The sequence below is a fragment of the Danio rerio genome, chromosome 23, assembly GCF_052040795.2.
Source record: "Danio rerio strain M-AB ecotype USA chromosome 23, GRCz13ab, whole genome shotgun sequence".
In the NCBI taxonomy this organism is placed as follows: Eukaryota; Metazoa; Chordata; class Actinopteri; order Cypriniformes; family Danionidae; genus Danio; species Danio rerio.
In genome coordinates this window covers 49,614,131-49,634,428 of record NC_141043.1, presented here as the reverse complement: position 1 = coordinate 49,634,428, position 20,298 = coordinate 49,614,131, and the positions used below count along the sequence as shown (strand labels likewise).

The following is a 20,298-nucleotide window of genomic DNA, read 5'->3' as shown; positions in this document are numbered from 1 at the left end:
AACAATGTGCACTAGCTAAATAAACACCGTCAATTTCAATTTCATGCCAATTTTAAATGCCACCAGCTGATATAGAGTAAATCTGTGTTTTATTCAGCTGTTTCCTTCACGTTTCATGCAGTAGGTCCATAGTTTCACAAAATTAAAGTCAGTTTATTCTGTTTTTACTTCAATTTTTATATTACACAGCATAATTGCTTTTATTTCAACATTACTAGATCTATATGTGAATTACGATTATAAATGCAGTGGTTTCCTCTCATTGTAAATAGAAAGATCATCGACATTTCTTTAATTTGTGTAACTCGTTTGATTTGGGGTTTATTTTAAACTTTTAATTTAGTTTTGTTAAATACCAATTTCACAAATGAACTTGCAGCGATATCCTAATAAAAGTAAACGTTTTTAAATACCATATAATGCTCTGAATGTCATTTTATTGAAGTTCATGTGAAACCAGAAGTTTACTTGACCACAACTAAAACAGAGGTTGTGTCCGAAACCACCTACTACTCGGTAGGTACTGCATTTGAATTCAAACGTACTACTCTAGAACGTACTTTAAGAAAGTACGTCCTATACCACACGAATGGAATTCAGACATACTACATCCACCATTTTGTCATGGTCACGTACATGCGTCAGTTGCATCGCTTCAATCCCAAATCATGAATTCTCTCGCGGGTCATCATGGTATAGCACAGAGTGCATGGGAAGCACACTTCAGAATCTCGCCGGAAGTAGTAAGTCATTCGGGTACTTCTCGCTTACTGATTTTCGAATTCTATGAATTCAAACACACTACTCAGCTCACATACTGATTTTAGCGTACTATATAGTATGGAAGTATGCGGTTTCAGACGTAGAAAGAATATTGAGTAGGGGGCAGGGCTTTATTTTGTGCATCATTCACTGGTAGCAAACAAATTGTAAAAAGGGCGTGGTTTTGATTATTGATATACAGTTGCCATGGAAGCCCTAAAGTTGACGTTCGCCACTCCAAACATGACAAAAAAATGGACAGTCTTTAAGCTGAATATTAACAAAACAACTATTTTACTTAATTATACCCCCCCCCCCCCCCCAAGAATAACAATGTGAGCTAGCAGAATAAACATTATGCTTTTTTTTCAAGCGAGCTTTAAAAAATAAAAGTGAGAAAATCTAATCACAATATCAATACGCGTTTCAAATCGAATTGCTAAACCAAAATCGCGTTTCGAATCGAATCGTGAATCGAATCGCGAGTTGAGTGAATCGTTACATCCCTACAAACAAATCAGAGAAACACAGAATCCAGTCAAAATCTCTACCTGATGTGGCATCACCGTTTACTCTGGATTCACACGCGCCAGCTTCACATTTAGATTTGCCTCCTAAAACACACACACACACACACACTTCGATAAGTTTGACAGAAACACGAACATTATCATTGTTATTACTATTCAATGAACTGCACAGCACTTTAAATCTGCTACAAATCATGCAGAAACATTGTTTACACACTAACAAACTAGAACAAAGTGCTAAATCATATTCCAGAAGCTGATGCGTGTGTTATTATGTTGTCCTGTGTGTGTCAGCATGTCACACACACACACACACACACACACACACACACACACACACTGTCGCGCACGCGCCCGTGCACACATACTCTCCACGGCCACATATTCGCCCGAGAACTGAAAACTAAAGCGACATAATATACTCTGCCCATCGCTGTAAACTCCCAAAATATCAGCAAAGTGCATTTTACCTGAGTTAACGGCACTATTTTCCGTAAGCATCTACAGAATCCGAGAGTAGGCCGCAGTTTAACTCGTTTTTAGTCCCACGGAACGCTTCTTTCTCCAGATAAACCAACAGTAGACGGACAGCAGCTTCACAGGCCCCGCCCTCCCCGCCTCTGCATGCATATCTCTAGACATAGTTACCGCGGCAGCCAATCTCAGGCGGCAGCAGCCTTTAAATCTCCGCGGATTGGCCGACGCGGCTGACAGCTCGATTGCGATTGGCCGACTGGCGCGCCACTGACTGCATCGGCGGGTCACGCCCCCTGGCCTGTAGGGGTGTGTCCTGACGTCACCGCTCAGCCGCTAAGAGGTAAACAATCTGTCCCTCACAGTGTTTCTGTGTTTCCAAAGTTAAAAATATCAAAAGTAGGTCATTCAAGAGAAAAAGAGGAGCAGTGCAGGCGGGACACGGAGAATGGGACGCGGTGAACACTGCTCTATCACACATGTGGGGGCTTTCTCGCAAATTAGGGCTCGATTTGTGGGGGTTTCCTTCTCAATCACTCTGATATTTACGTATGTTACTATGATTACAGTAATATAATCAGTTCTCTTATATTTTAACAGCGACTACAGGAGTTTTTGCTGTTATCTGTGGTTATTTCCTTAATTTATTTTCTTATTACATTATTACATGATGGTCAATAGTATTAACAGATAGACATTCATTATAAAAATTATAAAAGCAGTATTATGTGTACATATAATTATTAGATTATTAGATAGTCAGTTGTAATAACATAACAGATACTGATTAAATACAAAAATGCATTAGGTTTTTAAATATTATGTCTATTATTTAGCTATTTTATTCCCACAAAAACACATTTGCACATCCATATTATGTCATTTAGTGGAATAATATAGCTAAATAATAATAGACATAATTGTAATGTATAGAACAGTTTCCATATTAAAGTTTGCATTATAGTAGGCTATGGTGTCAAGAATTTAAAGAATTGTATTGCATTTCATGGCACAGGTTGTTCCTTTTCATTATTAACATGATTTCCAGTAATATAATCAGACTTTTAAATGTGTTTTAACAGCAACAAAATGTGATTTTATTGTTATTTGTAATGATTTCATTTTCATTTATTACATTATTACTTGATGGTCAACAATATTAACAGATAGACACTCAATATAAAATTATAAAAACGTATAACAACAGTATAATAAAGGTATTATGAACATATTATTATTATTTTTATTATTATATTATTATAATTACATGATAGTTATATTAACATAACAGATAATGATTTATATTAAACAAAACAGTTTTTCTACAGTATAATAAAGGGATTGTGTTTCTATATTATGTTTACTGTTATTTTTTAGCACTATTAATTTAATAGTAATGTATCGTACAGTATATTAAAGTTTGCACTGTAATATGGTGTGGTGTGAATGATTTCAATGCAGTCCATTGCACAATATGTTCCTTTTATTTTTAATATGATTTCCAGTAATTTAATCAGATTTTTAAATGTTTTCACAGCAACTGTTGGGGAATTCATTGTGTCTTGATGAATTTCTGATTAATGTATTACTCTCATTTATATGCTTATTTGAGTGATTTTAGTATTATTATTATTATTATTATCATTATTATTATTATTATTATTATTATCATTATTATTATTCTTATCTATTGTATTATTACCCATACCTGTAGCATTATTATCAGGTATGTGTGATTTGGTTAATAAAAAAGTCATTCTGTGTAAATGCAGTCAGAGATGAGAAGATAGATTAGAAGAGCAGCATTAATGTCACAATCAGGGTATATATTTATGGATGCAAGGCCATAAGGACACCTGCATTCTGTTCTGTAACTCATGATAAGGTACCTGCACGTGCGGCCACACTCATTTGTACTGACATCTAAAAAAATATGAGTACCCATGAACTTACAGTTGACAGCTCATTGGACAATGAACACGATATATTGTTGAGCATTGTTTTTTGGCTGAGTCATCGCTTTTGAAACAGGAAGGAAAGACCTTAACTGAACATGGTTAAGACCCCTGAAAGACACTGAGACTTTATTGGTGGCGGGCACCTGAGAGATTTAAGATCCCATTATCGGAGAAACTGATGGAGGTGTGTAATGTGTAAATTTGGGTGGAGTATTAAGACACAGAAATGTATTGAAACTGTGTGCAAGCCTCTGTTTGGCAGACATTCGAACGACCTGTCTCTCTTGTTACTGATGCTGTAACAATAAACTGCTTTGCCTAAAGACTTCGGAGAGCTCCGACTTTGTCATTCTTTGAAAAGTTTGACTTAGAGACTTAGAATATTCTGCAGACCAGAATCAGACCAGAATACCATAGCAACCGTAGTCAACACAGCCTATTAATTACTATAGTAGCCATTACCATAGCAACTGTAGTCACCACAGCATATTAATTACTATAGTAGCCATTACCATAGCAACTGTAGAATCACCACAAAAGATTAATTACTATAGTCGTTGTTATCATGATAACTGTAGATGCTCCACAATGGAAAAATTACTATAGGAGTTATTACCATAGCAACTGCAGAATCACAACAACAGATTAATTACTATAGTGGTTGTTACCATAGCAACTGTAGACCTGTCACAGTGAAATAATAACTATAGTAGCTGTTACCATAGCAACTGTAGAATCACTCCAACAGATTAATTACTATAGTAACTGTTACCATAGCAACTGTACAGTCCCCTCAACAGATTAATTACTATAGTAGTCATTATCATGGCAACTAGGATCACCACAACAAATTAATTACTGATAGCTGTTATCATAGCAACTGTAGTATCGTCACAACAGATAAATTACTATAGTAGCCGTTACCATAGCGACTGTAGAATCACCACATCATATTAATTACTATAGTAGCTGTTACCATAGCAACTGTAGAATTGCCACAAAAGGTTAACTACTATGATAGCTGTTACCATAGCAACTGTAGAATCACCCCAACAGATTATTTTAAGCATGTATTATAGTAGGGTTCAGAAACACTGTAGTATTTATTTACTATACATTAATATAGTATTTTTTCATGTGGGGATGAATATTATTATCATTATCATATAATTGTCAATATTGTAAACTGATGTTCCTGGACAACAACATGGTAAACTGCGCTATATTTATCTTTGTAAGTCATATAAATAGTAAGATAAACTGTACACATGCTTATTAAAAGTGATAACTCTGCTTCTGGAGTTAAAGAAACATCAGCCTGAGTAGAGTCTGTATGAGTTAAATAAAACAAACTGAGCTGTACACCTCACACAGCTCCTGTATCTGACTGTCACACATCACTCCAGAACACACTAATCCGGCAGGAATTTCCTCCTAATCCTGAGGGATTCTGTTGGACAGGGAGGGAATTTCCCATCCGGGTCTTGCAGGATTATTCCCTAATGAACACACACTCCTGCAGGACTCCAGTGTAAGTGTGTTTGAGAGAGAGAGAGTGAGAGAGAGAGGATGCTGAGTGTGATTTAGTGTTCATGTGTGTCACATATGTGTGTGAGAACGAGTGTGTGTCTGTATGTGTCTGAGAATGCTGTGTGTTCATATGTGTGTATACCTGTGTGTGAGACAAGTGTGTGTGTGTGTGTGTGAGAGAGAGTGTGTGTCTGTATGTCTGAGGATGCTGTGTATGGTTCAGTCTATCTCATGTGTTGTGTGTGTGAGCGTTTGTCTGTATGCATGTGTGTGTGTGTATGTGGGGGTTCTTTGTGTGCTTCAGTGTGATAACGTGTCTGTTCATATGTGTATGTGTGTGCCTCAATGTGTGTGGGCTTCAGCGTACGTGTCTCGTGTGTGTATGTGTGTGCTTTAGTGTGTCTCATGTGTCTGTGTGCGCACTTCAGTGTGTCTCGTGTATGTGTGTGTTTCATGTGTGTGTGTATGCTTCAGTGTGTGTGCTTTATTGTGAGTTTGTGTCTTCTGTGTATGTGTATGTGTGCTTCAGTGTGTGTGTGTGTGTGTAAAGATGCTGTGTGTGCTTCAGTGTGATCATTTGTGTCTCGTGTGTGCGCTTCTATGTGTGTTAGTGTGAGGATGCTGTGTGTGTGCTTCTCTCGTGTGTGTGTGTGTGTGCGTGTGTCTCATGTGTAATGCATGTTGTAGATCATGTGAAGAACCGGACACTAGTGCTGCGGTCAACTTCCTTCATCCGTGTGTGTGTGTGTGTGTGTGTGTGAGAGAGAGAGAGAGTGTGTGCATGTGTTTGAAAATGTGTGTATGTGTGAGTAAGACAGAGAGTGAGTGCATATGAAAGTGTGTGTGTGAGACTGTCTGGTTGAAAATCTGTGCGTTTAGTTTATGTGTGTGTGAGTGTGTGTATTTGTGAGAGTGTGTTTGTATGTAAATTGCGCGTTTGTATGTAAATTCAATTTAATTCAAGTTTGTTTGTATAACGCATTTCACAATAGAAGACAGTAAGTGTGTGTGTGTGTGTGCTTCTGTGTGTGTGTTTGTTTGAGTGTAACTACAGTCTGGTTAGTTACAGTGTGAAACCTGAAGCGTGAGTGTGTGAGAGAGAGAGAGTGTGTGTGTGTGTGTGTTAAACTCCTGACCTGCTCTTTCTGTTGCGTCTCTGGCGTTTCTTTTGTGTGTGTGAGTCTGAACATTGTTCACTGCACCGGCGCCACATCCGCTGTTTAGGGTGTGTTTGAGGCCTCTGACCCTCTGTGTGTGTGTTTCTGCATGTATGTGTGTGTGTGTGTGTGTGTATGCATGTGTATGTGCATCTGTCTGTTTCTGTGTGTGGAGGAAACTTCCATAGGTTTATTGTGTGTATGTATTTGTGTGTATCATGTGTGACTGTCAGTATGTGTGTGTAGCGGAAACTTCCACTTGTTTACTGTATGTGTGTGTGTGTCTGCAAGTGTGTGTGTCCATCTTTGTGTGTGTATGTGGAGGAAACTTCCATATGTTTATTGTATGCATGTGTGTGTGTCTCTATGTGTGTGTGTGTGTGTGCATTTGTGCGTGTAGCATGAGTGACTGTGTGTAGTGGTAAACTTCCACTTGTTTACTGTATGTGTGTGTGTGTGTGTGTGTGTGTGTGTCGGTGGGTGTATATGTGTCTGTCTGTATGTGTGTGTGTGTGCATTGCGGAAAATTCCACATGTTTGCTGTGTGTGAATGTGTATGTCTCTATGTGTGTGTGTGTGTGTGTCTGTATGTGTGTGTGTGGCGGAAACGTCCACATTTACTGTATGTGTGTGTGTGTGTGTGTATGGGTATACTTGTGTCTGTCTGTGTGTGTGTGGCCGAAATGTTCACATGTTTATGTGCATGTGTGTGTGTGTGTGTGTGTGTGTGTTTCTAGACTTTGAGGATGTCACTGTTAGCGTCTGCTCTGTGATGTTTTGGAGATTAAACTCTTTTGTTCGCTTGTTTACTCTTGTATTGTTTGTCAAACTGGGCAGTGTGGTGAGCAGTGGTCAGCACTGTGGCCTCACAGCAAGAAGGTCGCAGGTTTGAGTCTCAGCTGGGTCAGTTGGTGTTTCTGTGTGGAGTTTGCATGTTCTCCCCGTGTTGGTGTGGGTTTCCTCCGGGTGCTCCGGTTTCCCCCACAGTCCAAACACATGCGCTATAGGGGAACTGATCAACTACACTGGCCGTAGTGTATGAGTGTGTGTGTGAATAAGTGTGTATGGGTGTTTCCCAGTGCTGTGTTGCAGCAGGAAGGGCATCTGGATAAAACGTTGTGCTGGAATAATTTGCAGTTTCAAATTGCTTCAAATGTATGCATGTGTGTCTGTGTGTGAATGAGCGTGTGTTTCTTGTTTGTGTGAGAGAGCATATGTGATTGTGTGTAAGAGAATGTCTGCCTTGTGTGTGTGTGGGCTTATTTAGTGTATGAGTGTTTTTGTTTAGTTTGTCAGTGTGTGTGTGTGTGTGTTTGTATATGATTATATGTGCGCATATGTGAGCATGTCTTTAAGCGTGTATGAGTGTGTGACCATGTCTGTGTGTCTGTAAGTATGTGTGTGAGCATGTGTGTGTGTGTGTATATAGAGTAACTGCTGGTGTATTGATTATGACTGATGGATCAGGATCAATAATCTCTCCAGTAAAGCAAAGACTCAGCAGGTGTGTGTGTGTGTGTGTTGGCTCTGCTCTCCGTCTGGGCTGAACGCCCGTCAGATACACTCATACAGAAACACTGGAGAAATGTTCCTGCAGCACTCGGGACACCCAGAGCACACTGACAGTGTGTGTGTGTGTGTGTGTGTGTGTGTATGTATGAGTTGTATATGTGTGCATTGTTTGTGTGTGTGTTAAATATATGTGTGTTGCATACGTGTTCATTATTGTATATGTGTGTGTTTTACAAGCATGTATTATTGTATGTGTGTGTGTGTGTGTTTAATATATGTGTGTTGCATACGTGTTCGTTATTGTATATGTGTGTGTTTTATATATGTGCATTGTTTGTGTGTGTGTGTTAAATATATGTGTGTTGCATATGTATTCGTTATTGTATATGTGTGTGTTTTACATGCATGTATTATTGTATGTGTGTGTGTGTGTGTTTTATATGCACGCCTTATTGTATGTGCGTGTGTGTGTATATGTGTTGTATATGTATTATTGTATGTGTGTGTGTTGTACATATTTGTCATTGTATATATGTGTGTGTGTGTGTGTTTTGTATACATGTATTATTGAATGTGTTTGTGTGTGTGTGTGTGTGTGTGTGTGTGCATATACGCAAGTGTATGCATGTGTATGTATGTCTGTGTAAGTGTGTGTGTGTATGTGAGTGTGTGTGCATATGTGGAAGTGTGTGAATGTGTGTGTGTAAGTGTGTGTGTAGGTGTGTGCGTGTATGTGTGTGTGTGCGCAGCAGGACGTGTCTGTTGATTGTGAATGATCATGTTCCCTCATGACGCTGAGTGAGAACAGCACGTCACACACTGACAGAAGATGCCGGTGTTCTGCTGGAAATCACGCACACATCAAAGCCACATTAGCACCATGCACAAAACACATACACACACACACACACACACATGCAGAGAAATATTTAATCAGAATAATACCCAAAAAACAAGAAACAATCTCTCAAAAAACCAGCAAGATCTGGCGCTGGGTAACACTCATTCATTCATTCATTCATTTTCCTTCAGCTTAGTCACTTTATTTATCAGGGGTCGCCATAGTGAAATGAACCGCCAACTACTCCAGTATATGTTTTACACAGCGGATGCCCTTCCAGCTGCAATCCAGTACTGGGAAACACCCATACACACTCATACACAGACACACACACTCAGCTGGGACTCAAACCAGTGACCTTGTCTCCAGAACAAACCACTGTTATACAATGACTTGCCTAATTACCCTAACTTTACCCTAATCACCCTAGTGAAGCCTTTACATTTAATCAGCTGAGATCATCATGTGTTCAAAGCTAAATCATAAGCAATAATCCACATGCACATGGGTGTATGCTAGTGTCCAGTCAGCTCCTGGTCATCAGATGGTCAGACAGACGTGTTTCTTCTCACTAAATCAGTCCGCTAGTCTGAGTCTGGGCAGAAAGGAGAACACACACACATTTTTTCCACACAGTTTCATGTGTCAGGCCGGTGGTCGGCTGTCTGAGCTCTCCGGGGGCCGATGGAGGGGATTTTCTGTCTCTCTATTGTTCTTTATTGACTTACCCTCATGAAAAACATTAAAGAGCCCAATCGTCAGTGCTAAAGAATCAGTGTCGTCTGCCAGAGCTAAACTTAGAAAATAACAGGATTCCTCTGCCAAACGAGCTGAAGACGCTGCCCTAGAAAAACGGCACGGCCTGAAGAAGGCCCGAAATGCACAGAGACGCGTCTGAGAGATGACCCAGAGACAGATAAAGCACCATCACATACTCAAATTATAAATGTGTGCTTTTACTTTCCCTTGATGTACATTCAGAGTTGACCCTCAGCTGATGATTGATAATAAAGCTGGCGTGCTGTTCCGGGAGAGAGCTTTGAGCTTATGAGATCCTCGAGCCCTGGGCTCCTTCCGGTTGCAGGGGAGTTTGAGCTCAGGTAGATCTCGATGACTCCCTGTCCTGCTTATTGTAGCTAAGTGTCAGATATGGATGCTGAAGGTGTACTCAGAGCTTGGCTAAAAATATTTTGGATTAATTGTTTAGGGTGCTTGTTTTTGAACTGTGGGAGGAAACCGGAGGACCCGGGGAAAACCCACACGAGCACGGGGAGAACGAGCAAAACTCCGCTCAGAAATGTCGCCTGGTTTGGAAGGGAATTAAACCAGGGGCATTCTTGCTGTGAGGCAACAGCGCTAATCACTGGCCACCGTGTCGCCTGTTTGAAAGAAGAGTTGAGAGTTGAGTATTGTTTGTTTTTATTGAAATGGCCAAATTGTGTCGGAGGACAGTTGAATGTGCTGGCCATTAGGTGTTTTGTCTAAAAAAATGACAGTAGGCTGCAGTTTTTTCCTTTAAAACTTTAACAGATTGCTATTTTTTCCTAATGACATGATGTAATAAATTAGTATTTTAAAAATTAGTCTTGTGGGGGAAACCGGAGCACCCAGAGGAAAAAACTTCAACTGACCCAGCTGGGACTCGAACCAGTGACCTTCTTGCTGTACAGCCTGAACACCAGCTGGTGACCTCTCCCACCTGCAGCTTCTCTATGATGGACGTCCAGCATCCTCCAGCCTCCGTCGCCTAGACTGCAGCTCTGCACAAGACGTTTGGCCGTAGGAGAAATGCTGGAGGCCAAATGAGCCCGGTTTCTCTCCAGGTTTTTTAATTCTTCACTTTCGCCGATTGGTGAAGTTGTTTCCTCGCCGCTGTCACTACTGGCTTGCATGGTTCGGGGCTGAAGCTGCGCATGGATGGATTTGCTCTTCAGTGTTTGGACTGTCAGCAGTGATTATTAAACCACACTGAACTGAACTGAACTTAAACACTGTTTCAATTTACTATCCTCTTCTGTGTGAAGCTGCTTACATTGTAAAAGCACTACACAAATAAAGCTGAATTGAAAAATTGAATTGGAATAGTTGGCGGTTCATTCGGCTGTGGCAATCCCGGATTAATAAAGGGACTAAGCCAAAAAGAAAACGAATGAATGAATGGTAGCTTATAAAATGTATTTCATGCTGATGTACAGTTGAAGTCAAAATTATTAGCCCTCCTATGAAATTTGTATTCTTTTACAAATATTTCACAAGTGCTGTTGAACAGAGCAAGAAAATTGTTTTCACGGCATTTCCTTTTGTATTTTTCTTCTGGAAAAGGTTTTTTTTCTTTTATTTTGGGTGAAATAATTATTTATTTATTTTTTTAAGTAAAAACTGCTAAGGTCAATATTATTAGCCCTCTTAAGTAATTATTTGTTTGATTGGCTCCAGGAAAAAACTATTGTTGTCCAATGACTTGCCTAATTACACTAACTTGCCTAGTTAAGGTAATTAACCTAATTAAGCCTTTAAATTGCACTTAAAGCTTAAAAATGGTGTCTTGAAAAACAAATAGTACAATAATGCATTCTGTCATCATGACAAAGACAAAAGAAATAAGTTTAGACTTGAGAAAAAGAATTGTTGAGGCTCACAAAGAAGGAGAAGGATATACATGTTTATCAAAGCGTTTTCAAGTGTCAAGAAGTGCCGTTAGAAGTATTATCAAGAAGTTTAATGAGATCCACACTGTGGAGAACATGACTGTCAGAGGTAGAAAGCGAAAGATTTCCAAAACTTTAGAAAGAAAATTAGTAAGAGAGGTTTCTAAAGACCCAAGAACAACTGCCAAGACACTAGTGAATGACTTAGCCAAGTCTGGAATTAATGTCTCAGCAAAGACGGTCACTAGAGCCCTGCACAGGAGTGAACTGAAAGGTTGTCGACCAAGAAAGACTCCTCTTTTAAAAAAGAGACACCTCCAAGCTAGACTGAAGTTTGCCAGGGGCAATCTAGAGAAAAATAATGAATACTGGAAACGTATCCTTTGGTCAGATGAGACAAAACTAGAGCTCTTTGGCCATAGAGATGTTGCCTATGTTTGGAGGAAGAAGGGAGAGGCATTTAATCCAAAGAACACCGTTCCCACAGTGAAACATGGCGGTGGGAGTATAATGCTATGGGGATGTTTCAGTGCATGTGGAACTGGGAATCTTATCAGGGTTGAAGGAAACATGAAAAAGGAAGACTACCAGAAGATTTTGAAAAATAACCTCAAACAGTCTGCAACAAAACTTGGTTTGGGTCGATGTTTTGTATTCCAGCATGATAATGACCCAAAACATACCTCACTTCTGGTAAAGAACTACCTTCAACAGAACAAAGTGAAAGTCCTTGACTGGCCTGCACAAAGCCCAGACTTAAATCCAATAGAAAATCTGTGGGGGACACTGAAGTCTAGAGTTCATGCCAGAAGACCAACAAATCTGGAAGAGCTTGAGAGATTTGCTAAGGAAGAATGGGCTAACACTCCTCAGGAGACATGCTTGAAACTTGTTGAGAGCTACAATAAACGGCTGATGGCTGTTATCAAGCAAAAGGGTTACACTATTGACTATTAACATCAGAGGGCTAATAATTTTGACCTCCAAGCTTTTTTTATTTTTGATTATAATTGTGTTTCTGTTTGTATTACAAACACTCAAAGCTTCCTGAATAAACTGTTATGTTTAAAAATTATGTGTTGAAAAAATCTTTAATCCATTAAAAAGCACTTGGGAGTTATTTGAAAAATAATGAAATATTTTATAGGGGGCTAATAATTTTGTCTTCAACTGTATATGGGATTTCAAAGTGTCACATTTGGGGATTTGTACTCATCTGATGCATACTGCGCACTTTTCTGGAAACTCCTCAGCAGATCCTCAGTCATCCTCTGATTGGTTTAAATATACAGGATTTCTGTGAGTGCGCAGCAATCTTCATCAGCCCACCTGGAAACAAGCATAGATATATACACTAGATATCGCATAGGGACGCTGAGCATGCGTCAATAGCGCCGCCATATTGGTACAGTGCTCCCAGGACAAATGTCATTCAACCGCACTAGTCAAGACAGTGTTATTACGTGAAGATGCGGGACTTTAGCGCTGTCTACGGGTGTAGTAATGAGCAAACTAAGAAAACAAAGCACAAAGGCAGAACATTTCATAGATATTATTAAGTTTTTTCTGTTTTTGTATGTTCTGAACTTTTGTGCTAATCAGGTCACGTTATTGATGATAACAGTCACTTACTGCATTCACCATACGGCAAAGCAGCTCCAACTCACACTAAACACTCGGCTTATGCTAGTTTTGTTGAATAAAATCAGCAAACAATGCAAAAGAAATATGACAACGGGATGCTGCGCTGCCAGAAACTTGTATTACTGTCGGCTAACGTTAGTGAAAGAGTCGTTCGGGGGATTCATTCACAAATGAATCGCTCCCTCCGTCAGTATGAGCAGTGAAAGCAGGAGAGGAGCTGTGTTTCAGGACATGATTAGATTAAATTTAACAGGGATGGTGAATAGTACATTTCTGTACACACAAACACAAGCTTTTAGTCAGGAATGCCCGTGCGGTCACTGATCCATCAATGTAGAAAAGTGATGTCAAGTTATAATTTTCATAATTACAAACAAAATTACATACAAACATCCAGGAAAACTCCTGATCATAGATATATTTGTATATGTGTATATCTCTGGCTTTGGATGGCCACAGTCCTCCACTGTACATTGGTCCCGCATTCGTTTCAAAGGAGCGCTACCCTGTAGCAAGATGGCGGCGCTATTGACGCATTCCATCCAATAGACAACAATAGGCCAGGCGACATCTATTGTATATATCTATGGGAAACAAGTCTGAGCGGAGAAAAAAGCTGTGATGCTTATATTGACGATGTGCTCATTATTAATCGTATAACTTTCTGAGACGGTCACGAATCAGTGATTTCGTTACTGTGAGGATCACTGTGTGACATTTGACTTAAATGCTGTAATACTCACAGCTTAACTGCTTCAATCAATGATGCACACAAACATGCAGGCATGGTTATATTCTCATTATTTCTACAATTCGCAGTGAATAAAAATCTTCAGATGATCTGATTGAGGTGTTTTGGTGACTGTCGCTTTAAATGCAAATGAGATTGTGCTCTTTTTTAAGAGGAGGGCGGGGCTACATCATCATAGTGATAGATGTAAGACAGCAGTGTGTGTGTTGTCAGTGCAGGTCAGGTGTGCATGTGTGCTTCAACTGACCCGGCTGAGGCTTGAACCACCAACCTTCTTGCTGTGAGGCGACAGCGCTACCCACTGCACCACCGTGTCGCCCCCCCCTCTGATTATAATAAATACAATGAATTCATCTTTACCATTAGAGGCGGCTGGAGATATGCACACACTGCTGACACACAGCGGGGTTTGAAGTCATGTCTGCATAACAGGTACACTTCACTATATCTGTACAGTTTTTCCTCTGCAGGTCTCCTGACTCTAAAACAGAGTCAATGTTTTACTGTACGGGCCTGTTTGTGTCTCAAAGACCATCAGAAGCGGCGCGAGAGCTTCAGACTTCGACCTGTCTGCTGTTTTTGTGAGACTGTGTGTGTTTTTCTTATGTAACTGCAGATGTAGATTAACCCTGCAGTCAAGCGTTCAGTCGTGTGCTAATGATGACCCCTCTGTAGTGCTGTCGTCAGGAAACTGCACCGTTAGAGACACATTATTTATATTTATTAATGTAGCTCTGGCGTCTGTAGAAGAGCATTTATGCATTGCATTACACACAAACAGATGCAAATTAACTATGGAACTCATACACTATGGACAATTTAGCCTACCCAGTTCCCCTATAGCGCATGTGTTTGGACTGTGGGGGAAACCGGAGCACCCGGAGGAAACCCACACCAACACGGGGAGAACATGCAATTATTTCTTAAATAATTTACCAAAATAAAAAGATTATGAAAAAATTAAAAAGATGATGATAAATGTACAATGGAGGGGTGGATGAACAATGGAGAGATAGACGGATGGATGAACAATGGAGAGATGAATGGATGGAAGGATGGATGGATGATCAATGGAGAGATGGACGGATGGATGAACATTGGAGAGATGGATGGATGGATGGATAGATGAACAATGGAGAGATGGACGAATGGATGGATGGATAGATGGATGGATGAACAATAGAGATGGATGGAAGGATGGATGAACAATGGAGAGATGGAGGGAAGGACGGATGGATGAACAATGGAGAGATGGACGGAAGGATGGATAAACAATGGAGAGATGGACGAATGTATGGATGGATGGATAGATGAACAATGGAGAGATGGATGGATGGATGAACAATAGAAAGATGGACGGAAGGATGGATGGATGAACAATGGAGAGATGGATGGATGGATAAACAATGGAGAGATGGATGAATGTATGGATGGATGGATGGATGAACAATAGAAAGATGGGCGGAAGGATGGATGGATGAACAATGGAAGGATGGATGGAGGGATGAACAATGGAGAGATGAATGGATGGATGGATAGATGAAGAATGGAGAGATGGACGGATGGATGGATGGATGAACAATGGAGAGATGGATGGATGGATAGATGAACAATGGAGAGATGGATGGATGGATAGATGAACAATGGAGAGATGGATGGATGGATAGATGAACAATGGAGAGATGGATGGATGAACAATGGAGAGATGGATGGATGGATGAACAATGGAGAGATGGACGGATGGATGAACAATGGAGAGATGGACGGATGGATGAATGAACAATGGAGAGATGGATGGATGGATGGATAGATGGATAAACAATGGAGAGATGGACGAATGGATGGATGGATGGATGGATAGATGAAAAATGGAGAGATGGATGGATGGATGAACAATAGAAAGATAGACGGAAGGATGGATGGATGAACAATGGAGAGATGGATGGATGGATGAACAATAGAAAGATGGACGGAAGGATGGATGGATGAACAATGGAGAGATGGATGGATGGATGAACAATGGAGAGATAGATGGATAGATGGATAAACAATGAAGAGATGGACGAATGTATGGATAGATGGATAGATGAACAATGGAGAGATGGATGGATGGATGAACAATAGAAAGATGGGCGGAACGATGGATGGATGAACAATGGAGAGACGGATGGATGGATGGATGAACAATGGAAGGATGGATGGAGGGATGAACAATGGAGAGATGAATGGATGGATGGATAGATGAAGAATGGAGAGATGGACGGATGGATGGATGGATGAACAATGGAGAGATGGATGGATGGATAGATGAACAATGGAGAGATGGATGGATGGATAGATGAACAATGGAGAGATGGATGGATGGATGGATAGATGAACAATGGAGAGATGGATGGATGAACAATGGAGAGATGGATGGATGGATGAACAATGGAGAGATGGACGGATGGATGAACAATGGAGAGATGGACGGATGGATGAATGAACAATGGAGAGATGGATGGATGGATGGATGGATAGATGAAAAATGGAGAGATGGATGGATGGTTGAACAATAGAAAGATAGACGGAAGGATGGATGGATGAACAATGGAGAGACGGATGGATGGATGAACAATAGAAAGATAGACGGAAGGATGGATGGATGAACAATGGAGAGACGGATGGATGGATGGATGAACAATGGAGAGATGGATGGATGGATGGATGGAGGGATGAACAATGGAGAGATGGATGGATGGATGAACAATGGAGAGATGGATGGATGGATAGATGAACAATGGAGATATGGATGGATGGATGGATAGATAGATCAACAATGGAGAGATGGAGGGATGGATGGAAGAACAATGGAGAGATGGATGGATGGATGGATGGATAGATAGATGAACAGTGGAGAGATGGACGGATGGATGGATGGATGAACAATGGAGAGATAAATGGATGGATCGATAAACAATGGAGAGATGGACGGATGGATGAACAATGGAGAGATGGATGGATGGATGGATGGATGAACAATGGAAAGATGGATGGATGGATGAACAATGGAAAGATGGATGGATGGATGGATGGATGGATAGATAGATGAACAATGGAGGGATGGATAGACAGATAAATAAATTAACAATATAGATAGATAGATAGATAGATAGATAGATAGATAGATAGATAGATAGATAGATAGATAGATAGATAGATAGATAGATGGTTAAATAAACAATGGAGGGATGGATGGATAAACAATGGGTGGATGAACAATGAAGGAATGGATGAACAGACAGATGGGAGGGTGGACTAATGGATAGATGAACGAATGAAAAGTGGGTGGATGGAGTTGGAGTCCCGATTGGGTCAGTTGGTGTTTCTGTGTGGAGTTTGCATGTTCTCCCCGTGTTGGTGTGGGTTTCCTCTGGGTGCTCCGGTTTCCCCCACAGTCCAAACACATGCGCTATGGGGGAACTGATCAACTACACTGGCCGTAGTGTATGAGTGTGTATGAATGTGTGTATGGGTGTTTCCCAGTACTGGGTTGCAGCTGGAAGGGCATCCGCTGTGTAAAACATATGCTGGAATGGTGCTTCATTCCGCTGTGGCGACCCGTGATGAATAAAGGAAAATGATTGAATGAGAATAGCCGTGTGTCCTTCATTCCCAGTGCAGTTTGAGCTCTGTTTTATATAAGACTGTTTTGTCCCAGAGGAGCAGATCAACGGCCAATGACAACAGAAATAACTTAACGACTTCAAAACAGCTGCAATATTACAGAGGAGTCGTATGAGCTACTGTTCAAGTGTTGTTTCATGCATTATAGTAAGCTGCTCTGGGTGAAAATATCCACCAACATTGAGTTACACTCATCTGTTTAGAGCCATGTTAATAATGCGCATATATAATAATGTTTGACCACAGAGTAAATGTTTTAGGGCAGTTTTAGGGCAAACGGGAGCAATGTGAGGGCTCTTAATATTGTTCCGGCAGTGCTTTTCATTTGTGTCATTATTTTGGTTTATTTTAAAAAGCCATTAACTTTAATTCAGATGTTTGTGTACTTCAGCAAGGCAGGAAGTTGGAAAATAACAGAACATGCAGGCTCGGTTTAATCAATAAACACTGAAAAACACGTCACTTTCACAATTTGAAGAGTTTTATGTTATTGTTGTTATTACTGCAAAAAGGTGCATCATTAAAAATATTACTAAAACTAATTATTAAAAAGCAGTCTGCTTCCATTATTTTGCATTATTATAATTATTATTTTAATCATTATTAAATCTCATATTTCTAGTTCAGTGCTCAAAATATCATCTCGTTCATTCATTTTCCTTCAGCTTAGTCCCTTATTTATCAGGGTTCACCGCCAACTATTTCAGCATATGTTTTACACAGCGGATGCCCTTCCAGCTGCAACCCAGTACTGGGGAACACCCACACACACTCATTCACACACACACTCATACACTAGGCCAGTGTAGTTGATCAGTTCCCCTATAGCGCATGTGTTTGGACTGTGGGGGAAACCGGAGCACCCAGAGGAAACCCACGCCAACATGTGGAGAACATGCAAACTCCACACAGAAACACCGACTGACCCAGCCGAGACTCAAACCAGAGCCCTTCTTGCTGTGAGGCAAACGTGCTACTCACCGTGCCGCCAATAGTTAACCTGCAATTTTATGGAATATTGGTGACGTCTCTCTGTACAAGTTTAATGAAGCGTATTTGTGGAGTGTATGTGTTGTCCTCAATGGTTGGCTTCATCTCTTCATATGTGACCCAAATGACACAATACTGTAGTTTTCTACCACTATAGGCTATATTATACTACAATACACCACAGTTTACTGTGAGCAGAATCGTCATCATAATGTAATGGCTAATTCTCTGTATAATGTTTATATAGAGTTAGCAAAACGCTCATTATAATGTTGGCGAGCTGTTTTGTTCAGTAAAGATAAGTTTTAATCAGAGTTGTAAACCAACTGTTATGTATCTGGGTTACTTACGAGGTAAAAATATTGTAGATAATTAGACTGAGGTGAACTGAGCTCGTGTGTTTATCTTCAGAGACGACAGAATTAGCGCGACGGCCAATCAAAAACACACGCCCAAAACACACAAGATACAGCACCTGAAAAACACACTTCACATCACTGTCTACATTATATATAGTTACTTTTTAAAATTACTGTGTGTTAGTAATTATAAAGACTCATTAATTGTGTTCTTTAATCTTACCTTATAAGTTTGACAGTTGGTCATTGCCATGACTGGCGTTCAGTTCCGGCGGAAGTGAACACCAAATTAGGGAAATTAATTTCCAATTAAACATGTTTATTAAATGTAAAATAGGCGACACGATGTCTATATTTTTGATCATTGATGTTTTTGTCAGTTAATTGAAATATTAATTTTCAATAGTCATTTTAGTTTTTCAGATTTACAATTTTCTCAATGTTTATATTTATTTTAGCTCTTTTTCAATAAACAAAAATGATTTTTATTACTTTCGGTTTAAAATAAGGACAATTATTGCAAAATGTACATATTTTTATGAATATTATTTCGCTGTGCCGAACCCTGATTAAATAAAGGGACTAAGCTGAAGAGAAATAAATGAATAAAATAAACATTCAATATATTCCTCATTCAATTTTAATCCGTGGATTTCCTCCGGTAAATTACATAAACTTTTAGTTATTAGCAACAATCCATGCCAAGTGTTAAAAACAAAATCACACTTAAACACACAGCATATGTGGGTTTATTTAACAAGAGTTTATTTTAACTAGCTTTATAAATATTGTAACTGCTGTATTTTGTTTTGTTCTTATTGTTTGTTTTCATGGAATGTATGCAGAAATATGGTGATGCCCATAACATAGGCTATTTTCTGTCAAGCATAATAAAGTTTACTACTACTAGAATATTTAAATGCACGTCACAAAAGTGTAATCTGTTTTATCATGCTTTAAAGTTTTTATAATTCCTACATTTTACAAACTACATTTTTGACTTGTAGCATGCATTGCTAAACACTTAGACAAACCTAAAGATGACTTTCTCAATATATTATTTTTATTATTAGGGAACCCTCATATTCAAGATTTTGAAATAGCTGCTTTTGAATACAGAATTTAATCCTGTCCTATAAATCAATGTAAATCTATTAATACAGCTTTCAGATGTTGTGTGTATATATATATATATATATATATATATATATATATATATATATATATATATATATATATATATATATATATATATATAAAATTCAACATTGTATGTGTAAATATATAATCTGTAGCCTCGTAATAAACCATTTTTTAAATGCATATAAATTTAAAACGCATATATTTTTAAAATAACAACAAAACAATTACAGAGCATATCAAATAATTATAGTACAAATCAGACAGAATTTACACTGAGATTTTGACTTGTGTCCATCTTCTGCTTTATTCCGTCCTCTAGTGGTGATAGGAGCC

At 39.3% G+C, this 20,298-nt stretch overlaps 1 protein-coding gene across 5 annotated transcripts in view; it reads right to left on the bottom strand.

The window, feature by feature from the left end:
- vdra (vitamin D receptor a) overlaps nt 1-19,095 on the bottom strand; it is an 83,743-nt gene extending 64,648 nt beyond the window's left edge. For 2 of the 5 annotated variants that reach the window (XM_087305038.1, XM_087305036.1), the window contains exons 1-3: nt 19,046-19,095; nt 18,814-18,938; nt 1,314-1,376 (exon numbers count right to left, since the gene is read on the bottom strand). Coding sequence is in view for 1 of the 5 variants with exons in the window: in NM_130919.1 (NP_570994.1) it covers nt 1,314-1,376; nt 1,763-1,793 (94 nt within the window). In the remaining 4 variants the exon portion in view is untranslated. 5 annotated transcript variants of the gene reach the window in all.
- Between the last annotated feature and the right edge of the window lie 1,203 nt (nt 19,096-20,298).